Source organism: Prunus avium, chromosome 1, assembly GCF_965620075.1.
Source record: "Prunus avium chromosome 1, drPruAviu1.hap1.1, whole genome shotgun sequence".
Taxonomy (NCBI): domain Eukaryota; kingdom Viridiplantae; phylum Streptophyta; class Magnoliopsida; order Rosales; family Rosaceae; genus Prunus; species Prunus avium.
Window position 1 is genome coordinate 57266487 of NC_142284.1, and position 9160 is coordinate 57275646.

Here is a 9160-nt window from a genome sequence, read left to right on the forward strand (position 1 = left end):
TTTAGTGCAAGGATCTTATGGTTTGAAATATTACTACCGGTAATTATCTTAATTAAGTATAGTGATACAAGTGATAGTGGAGTGCAAAATTATCTTAATTACCGGTAATTAATTTGTTAAATATATGTTATGACATTATGAAATAATCATGTGTTGGCATTTTACCTTTTGTGATATTGGTGGGTTAAAAGCACTTCCAGCGCTATTCCCAGCTCGGGCAGGAGGCCTCCCAGGCCCTCGAAGCAAGCAGCCCGGGTAGATCCAAAGGCAAAAACAACATGAACTGTTGCATGAGGACGATGACGTCAGCGTTGATGTCATCAACTTTATAAAAAAAAAAAAATCGAAAAAACTTCTGAAAATTTCCAACAAATTCAAAAACATTTTTTTTTATACATACCTATCAATTTTATTATTATTAATCTCATACATATAAATAAAATTAATCCCATGTAAATAATGGTTGCTCTTAGGTTGTCATGACAATAGGTGGAAATACAACTTACCTTTTGCAAGGGTTGCCACTATCCACTATTCACATAAATAGTGACTGCTCTTACTTGCCCTTGTCCTTTGCCATGGCACCAAGGAAACAAAATGATGTTCTTATGGAATTACCTTTAATTGGGTCATGCATACGAAGGTTCTTGACAATTGCATTTTAGCATATTTTTCATATGTATTATTTTATATATATAATTTAGTAAAATATGTTGGCTCAATTTCTATGTTAAAAAATTCAAATGAAAAGGTGAACGGAATCAGCCTTTGATTTGTAAATTAGTGGTCGCTGGTTCAAACCCGTGTAGATCACAGTATGGCTTGTATTTAAAAAAAAGGCTTTTTATCACAAATGGTCCTTCACGTTTACGAAATTATCACGAATGGTCCTTCAGGTTTTTTTGTGACACTAATAGTCCTTAACGTTTGGGTTTTTTTATCACAAATGGTCCTGCCGTTATAAATTCCGTTAAGTGTGACGTGGAAGATAAATGGAGCCCACAAGTCCAATCACATTGTGACATGTGGATAAAAAATAATTAAATAATTTTTTAATGAAAATTCCTTTTTTTTTTTTCTGCAACTTTTCATCACCTTCCTTACTCCGTCTCTCTCCCCCTATGCCCTTGCTCTCAACCCTTTGCTCTCCATCTCTTCTCCCTGTCCTCTCCTTCTCCCTCTGTTTTTTTTTTCTATCCCACTGCCACCTGCAAGAAAAAATATAAGATATACAGTTGCTCTCCACCCTTAGCTCTCCATCTCTTCTCGCAAACCCGCAACCCATGCCCAACAAATCTCTTCTTGCAACCCACCTATTCACGGTCCTCTGTATGGAATGGAATGGAAAATTCCCATTCAATTCTAACTTTAAGTCATAAATATAAAAAGAGAAGCCATACGCACATTGGACCAAGAAACAAAAAGATGTCCAATTTTGTCGAGAACCAGAGAAGGATAACAAAAACAATACGTACAAGTAGGAGGAAGGAAGGAGAGCACCGCCATTATTATTCAACTGGTGTCGTCATGTGCTCTATGTTCTTGTCATGTGTGTGCCAAAAAAGTCAAGGCTGACTCTCTCAATGACTGGCTGGCTTATAGTTCACCAAGTGAGGCACAGCTGCAGGGCTAGCGACTGCTCTCTTTGTCCCTATGCCTGGTGCGCCAAGCTGCCATTGATGCAGAGAGTTTGACCAAATCCTATACTTTGTTGAAGAATTTGTTATTGGGAATGAAAGCAACAGTTTTTTCATATCTCTCCAGTGAACATGAATAGGTGGGTTGCAAGAAGAGATTCGTTGGGCATGGGTTGCGGGTTGCGAGAAGAGATGGAGAGCAAAGGGTGGAGAGCAATTGCATATCTTATAGAAAAAAAAACAGAGGGAGAAGGAGAGGACAGGGAGAAGAGATGGAGAGCAAAGGGTTGAGAGCGAGGGCAGAGGGGGAGAGAGACGGAGTAAGGAAGGGGATGAAATGTTGCAGAAAAGAAAAATGAATTTTCATTAAAAAATAATTTAATTATTTTTTATCCACATGTCACAATGTGATTGGACATGTGGGCTCCACTTATCTTCCACATTACACTTAACGGAATTTATAACGGCAGGGACCATTTGTGATAAAAAGCCCAAACGTTAAGGACTATTAGTGTCACAAAAAAACCTGAAGGATCATTCGTGATAATTTCGTAAACGTGAAGGACCATTTGTGATAAAAAGCCTAAAAAAAATTCAAACAGAAAGTAAAAAAGAGAGCAAGGGAGGCTATAACGTGAATCGTCGTTGATGCTAAGCTAAAAATAAATAATCAACTGCACTGAAGCGGATCGATAGCGTTTGACGAAATTGACCTTTCAGGACCTAAAGGGTTAGCTAATCCCGCGCCGGCAAATGACGAAGACCAGAGGGCAAAAAAGAGCGCGCAGGAGAAAAACGAAGAATATTCGAGGGTACTACCGTAATAACAGGACCAACAGAGGCCCATTTTCGTCGACGATGAAAAAAAACTACCAACCAATCAACGTGTGAACCTTGTGAAACGCCGCCCGCTCACAACAAAAATATAGAGAGAGCCAAAAAGACAAAGCCACTTCTCAACTTCAATTCCCGAGCACCAAGAAAAAACCAGAGGCACATACATGGTGTGAGGCCAAAAGCCCCAAAATTCCTCAGTCTCAAACCAAATGGCTTCAATTTCAGGCATTTCCTCGGCTTCCCCAACTCTCAAGCGCCAGAAACCGCTCCTGAAACCGACGAGTTTGTTCCGGAAGGACTCGGGTTCCGTTTCGGTTTCATTCCCCGCCCGGTCGAAATCGGCCGATCGGGGGTTTTCTGTGTCTGTGGCTCGGGAGATCTCGGCGGAGTTGTCGACGGCCGACGGGGCTCCGGCCAAGAAGAAGGGGCTGGTGAAGGATCCGCATGCGCTGTGGCGGCGGTACGTTGACTGGCTGTACCAGCACAAGGAGCTCGGGTTGTTTTTGGATGTGAGTCGGGTCGGGTTTACGGACGAGTTCGTTTCGGAAATGGAGCCCCGGTTACAGGCGGCTTTTAAGGCCATGGTGGAGTTGGAGAAAGGTGCGATTGCTAATCCCGATGAGGGTCGTATGGTCGGCCATTACTGGCTTAGGAACCCTAAGCTCGCCCCCAACTCGTTTCTCAGGTTGCAGATTGAGAACACGCTCGAGGGTCTCCTTAAGTTCTCGAACGACGTCGTCAGCGGTAAGGTCAGATTTTTGTGTTTCTATGTGCATTTGTGAAGTGTTGTTAAATTTGATAAGAGGTATTGGGGTGTTTAATAGAGGAAATGTTGTTCGTTGAAAATTGCAGATTAAGCCACCATCTTCTCCAGCTGGTCGGTTTACTCAGGTACTTTCAGTTGGAATTGGAGGTTCAGCACTTGGACCACAGTTTGTTGCTGAGGCATTGGCTCCTGATAATCCTCCTCTTAAGGTAAACTAATAAGCTTGCAATGCAAACACCCTTTGCTTTTGACTCTTTCTATCTCAATATTTTGTGGTTGGGTTTGTTTGTTGGGTATGTTATTTCCTAATTAAGTGCAATGTCTTTGCTGCCTTATGCAATTTTTGTGAGAGTATATAGACTTCCCCCATTGAACTAGGAGCGATGTACTAACTTTATATGCTGAAAGAAGGCCCAAGCTTCGGCTTTTGTATGAAATATGCTATTGGATGCGGTTAAAGTTGAATCACTTTATCCCTTCTATTTTGATCCTTTAAATATGTGCAACTTAACACCCTTTTTTTTCTTGTTGGCAGATAAGATTCATTGACAATACCGATCCAGCAGGAATTGATCACCAGATTGCACAACTTGGCCCCGAGCTGGCTTCTACACTTGTAATTGTGATTTCAAAGGTTTGAATGGACATTTAATTTTCCCTTTACCCTGTTGATGTGTTAAATTGTTAATGCTACTATATGAAGTAAACTCTCCTTCTGTATAGACTTGTGCTTTAAAGTATGAACCATATCTAAAAATATTAGAGATATTTGCAAAAAAATAGTTGTAACTTATATGCCATATCAAACAATTTTACTTCATCCCCACTCTACTGGCAAAAACCTACCTACATCGTCCTTTTTCAGTTAACTCTCTGATACCACAGATTAGAGAGAACTTACTCTTAAAGTATACAACAAATGTGAGAACCTAATATGAGACAATGTGTGTGCATGCATTTATGTTGCATTGCCATCTAGTTTTGTATTCTAAAGTTCTTGTTCTTGATTATATTGTGATGCATGTTGCTGATATAATGCCGATTTCAATTGTTTTCAGAGTGGAGGTACTCCTGAAACTAGAAATGGTTTACTGGAGGTACAGAAGGCCTTCCGTGAGGCTGGCCTGAATTTTGCAAAACAGGTTTTGATCTCAGGTTTTTCTTTCTGCTTTATTAAAATTCCCCTGCTCAATTTATGAGATGTTAATTTTCTCCCCGCTCCATAATAGTAAAGTAGAAACAAGTGTTAGTGCTATTGGGGCTAGAGTTGTGGAGTAGGATATTAGGTTTACTCACTGGCTGGATGTGAATTGATGTTCCTTTACTCATTCTTGTATTCGAAAATGGTCCTTAGCATGTGGACTTTTAAAGTTATTTGTGTTTTTTTCCTTTTTGGTGTTTAACACTGACTGACAAACATGCATAAATTTCATGGGCCTGAGGAAATTGCATTCGTCCTTTTCCATTTCTATAGTGGAAGATGATTGTTGGTATCTGTCCTGGTATATTGTTTCTATTAACAGCAACTTCTGAAACCTCCTCCTAAAAGCATTATTGCTTTGTTCTGGTTTGCCCTTTTGAATCATAACAGTAGAGTATGATAGAGGGACAGTACTCATGTCCACATGGGCCACACATAACAAAATTGCTCATGCTATTTGTGTGTGTTGTAGGGTGTCGCGATAACTCAAGAGGGTTCATTATTAGACAACACTGCCAGAATTGAGGGATGGTTAGCTAGATTCCCCATGTTTGACTGGGTTGGTGGTAGAACATCTGAAATGTCTGCAGTTGGTCTTCTTCCGGCAGCACTTCAGGTTGGTGACCTTAACTTCTGGTTTTGGTGTGATCATCATTCATGTTTTTATGGGATATGTATTTGATCCTTGCTTCAGGGAATTGACATTGAAGAAATGCTCGTTGGTGCCTTGTTGATGGATGGGGCAAATAGAACCACTGTGGTAAGTATTCGTTCTTTACCTCTGATTTTTATGTTTGGATATATTGCTGCCAGTTTGGTAAGGGCGAAGTTACTGATTCATAATGTCAGTATGAAATATTTATTCTGATTTTGATGGCAAGTCATGATTCCTGTGATGTACTTATTTGGGGCAAACGAGCAAGGCTATCTACGAGGGTTAATTTTGTAAATAGTGGAAAAAATTATTCGGTTTATGTGATGGATAATTCTTCTGTGTTGCGAATATTTCTCTTCTGTATCTGACTTGATCTGCTACGAGTTATGATTGAAAGTCATTTACTTGCCATCTCTGTTTACTGTTGTATTCTGCTTTCATCAGTAAATCCATTTCTTGTTGTTTGTTGCTGGTAATATAATTTCTTCTTTTTCCTAACGGTGAATGATTTCCCAGTAGAACTTACATGAGAACAAAATTGCATAACTAAATTGAAAGTAATAAATAATGACTAGTTCTATTGTTTGTCTAGTACTTCCCTAACGAAAACGGGAGTGGAAAACAAAAGATTAATGTTTTTCACAATTTTACAATTTGTTTTTTGGTTCAGGTTAGGAATAACCCTGCTGCATTGCTTGCTCTAAGTTGGTATTGGGCATCTGATGGGTTAGGATCCAAGGTATTATATGCTCCCTCTATTTATACTCACTAAAGTGTGTTACATTTGATTGAGATTTCTTTATGGTGGGTTTTTCTTTCTGAGTTTTTTAAAATGTTCCTCCTTTGGCTTTCCCCAGGATATGGTTGTTCTTCCGTACAAGGACAGCTTATTATTATTTAGTCGGTATTTGCAGCAGCTGGTCATGGAATCTATTGGGAAGGAATTTGACCTTGATGGTAATCGGGTATGTGTAACAAATCTGTACACCCATCTTTTGTTTTTTTAGCAAAAAATGAGCATCCCAAAAACGTGAGTTCGATTGCCAATATAAACATGTATTTGCAGTATCTTGAGGTGTTAGTCTTTGCATTGTGCCTGTTTGCAATTACAATTGGGAGTTTAGTTTAGGTGTGACACTTCCATACAGTATTTTTTCCATTGTTTCCCCAGAGCTAGCAGAATTACCCAATTGTTTGTTTGTTTGTTCATTATCTGTCATGCTGGCTGGCGGTGGTTTTGGGGAGGGGGGCGCGGATTGCAGGGCATGATTTTCAACTTACAACGGGGTAGTTAGTTGATTCTTTCATTTGTTTTTTAGTACTCTCAGATTGCCATTTACCCAAGATGATGATGCTTCATCACTTTTACGAGGCGGCATAAATGATGAGTTTAGTATTAGTCATGCAGCTCCATGAGCTGACTTGCTTCAGAGTTGATCACTTGTCAAATAGCATAGTTTGCTTTCTGATCCTTCTTGGTGGCCAAGCATAGTGGATTGTTTCAGTCTGTTCCTCCCGTATTTAGTAGTATCCATCATTAAAGATGCTCCACCCCTAGGTTTTTGTACGTATGTATAGTTTCATCATGGTTTGCTTGCAGCTCACCTTTTTGGCTTTCACAGGTGAATCAAGGACTTACGGTTTATGGAAATAAGGGGAGCACGGATCAGCATGCGTGAGTTTACATTTTTCTTTATTAAGTGCAGCTCATCTATATCTTGATGCAAACTATTTTCGAGCCTGATGCACCTGTTCATGCAGCTACATCCAACAACTGAGAGAAGGTGTCCACAACTTCTTTGTGACATTCATTGAAGTATTACGTGATAGGCCTCCTGGTCATGATTGGGAGCTTGAACCAGGCGTCACATGTGGGGACTACCTGTTTGGAATGCTACAGGTTTTTTATTATCTGGAGATGATATTTCTGTTTAATTGTTTTACAGCTTGCTCTCCTTTTATTTCCTGTCTACCTATATCCATCTGAACGAGTTTTTACAGGGAACAAGGTCAGCTCTTTATGGTAACGACCGGGAGTCAATTACGGTTACTGTGCAAGAAGTGACACCTAGATCTGTTGGTGCTCTTATAGCACTTTATGAGAGAGCAGTTGGGATATATGCTTCGCTTGTCAACATTAATGCGTATCATCAACCTGGTAAATAAATATGTTTATCCATCCTTGGGTCTGGAAGTGAGAAAGCTTTTCATCTTTGTTAACCCCTTCCATTTTATTCTTGGCTCAGGTGTGGAAGCTGGTAAAAAAGCAGCTGGAGAAGTTTTAGCTCTTCAGAAGCGGGTTTTAGCTGTACTCAATGAGGCCAGGTATGTTGTCAATTATTAGCAGTCCAGCTCATTTTGTGTATAGGTTCTGAAATGTGTCGACTCCGCAATTATGTGTGTGGTGGCCCTTGCAAATAATTTTGAATTTGTACAAAATTAAAGGAAAAAAGCTATTTGCTTTTGGAACAAAATTGGTGTCATTCAGAGACATCCTTGTGTCGACAACACGCCTGATTTTGAGTGCAAAGTTCATACAAATATGGGTATGGCAGGGAAAAAGAAGTGTGTGCAAGGTGTTCCTGCAATACTTTTGAGAATGTGACAACAGATCATTATTTGGAAAGATTCTTAGAAACAATCCGGATAAAGTAGTTTTGTATTTTTACAAAATTAAAAGGAAAAAGGAAAATTGCTATGGAACAAAATTGCTGTCACATCCTGGTGTTGAAATGCCTGATTTTGAGTGTGAATGTGTTTCAAATATGGAAAGAAAATATGTGGAAGGTTTTACCTGTTATCCTACTAAGAATATGACAACATTATCATTATTCGGAAAACAGACAAAACCCAGATGAAGGACCACCTCTACCGTGCCACATAAACTATAGATGTGACTGGATTTGTCATTGTTTTTAATTGTCACCATTCACCACTATCTTTCTGTTTTCAGCTGCAAGGAGCCTGTTGAGCCGTTGACGCTTGAAGAAGTAGCTGACCGGTGCCATGCTCCCGAAGAAGTATTTCCACTTTCTCAGTTTCATTCTTTTCTTTATGAAATCCCGTTTCAAAAATTAGTTAATTTCTTTGCTAACCTTGTTACATAATTGCTTCAGATCGAAATGATTTACAAGATCATCGCTCACATGGCCGCCAATGACAGAGCACTCATCGCCGAAGGCAGCTGCGGTTCACCACGGAGCATCAAAGTTTTCCTTGGGGAGTGTAATGTCGATGCGTTGTACTAAGTTTGTTTTCTCCTGTATTATGCATGTATTTGAATTTACACATCCGAAGATTTGATCTTCCTTCCCATTGTATCTTGTCTCTTATTTGGTCAAGTTAGCTTGGAAATAATAAAAAATTATGTTCCGGCATTTAGGAATAATAAGCTGGTTTATCAGAAATATTATATATAATATTCTCATAATCTTCATCCTTTGTCAACATTGTCTTCAGTGTGCCAACATTTTTTTTTTCTTGATCAATGTTTTATTTGATCGTAGTAATAATAATAATAATAATAGCAGACATTCCAACACCCCAAGCGCAGGAAAGTTTTGATGGTATGATTGAGGGCCCACATGGTAATATACACTTATTGTTCATACGCTTTTATTATAACGTCATAATTTTTGTTAAAATTTCAAGTGCTTTTAAGTGCTATGAGCTTCTCCGGAAAACTTTTGTATGTCTTATAAACACTTTAAAATTGTTTTGTCATTATAAAGGTCTAGGTTTGAGTCATGCTATTGACAATCCCTCTTTGTGGGTAATTTGTAAAAACCAAAAAACAGGATTAAGGGATGGCGTAGCCTCCCCTCCCCCTACACTTTTAGCAAGCCAAAAAAAAAAAAAAAGTTCCGTCAAACGCAATTAGAAACATTCTTGGCTCATTCTGAAGTACTTACAGAGCCAATTTTCAAATTTTCAAAATGCTTTTTGAAAATGGTACTCGACTAAAAATTGACAAAATAAACGGTCTCAATAATATGGTCCAGCACACAGGCTGCAAAAGACAACAATGGATGATTGTGTGTGTTGGGGCTCTGATATTGAAATCC

At 39.1% G+C, this 9160-nt stretch overlaps 1 protein-coding gene across 1 annotated transcript; it reads left to right on the plus strand.

Moving 5' to 3' along the window:
* The first annotated feature begins 2538 nt into the window (after nucleotides 1-2538).
* PGI1 (phosphoglucose isomerase 1) lies at nucleotides 2539-8543 on the plus strand. The gene is made up of 14 exons (XM_021952492.2): nucleotides 2539-3223; nucleotides 3327-3449; nucleotides 3776-3874; nucleotides 4299-4382; nucleotides 4914-5057; nucleotides 5136-5201; nucleotides 5767-5835; nucleotides 5954-6061; nucleotides 6719-6771; nucleotides 6858-6996; nucleotides 7098-7254; nucleotides 7343-7421; nucleotides 8050-8116; nucleotides 8213-8543. The coding sequence occupies exons 1-14, from the start codon at nucleotides 2684-2686 to the stop codon at nucleotides 8342-8344; spliced, it is 1860 nt and encodes a 619-aa protein (XP_021808184.1). The 5' UTR covers nucleotides 2539-2683; the 3' UTR covers nucleotides 8345-8543.
* Nucleotides 8544-9160: the final 617 nt, after the last annotated feature.

What these genes read in the sequence shown, in the direction of transcription:
- PGI1 (XM_021952492.2), top strand. Translation starts at nt 2,684, where the DNA reads ATGGCTTCAATTTCAGGCATTTCCTCGGCTTCCCCAACTCTCAAGCGC. An exon ending in CTGATGGGTTAGGATCCAAG is followed by an intron (nt 5,836 to 5,953) that starts GTATTATATGCT and finishes GGCTTTCCCCAG; the next exon opens with GATATGGTTGTTCTTCCGTA. An exon ending in ACCTGTTTGGAATGCTACAG is followed by an intron (nt 6,997 to 7,097) that starts GTTTTTTATTAT and finishes GAGTTTTTACAG; the next exon opens with GGAACAAGGTCAGCTCTTTA.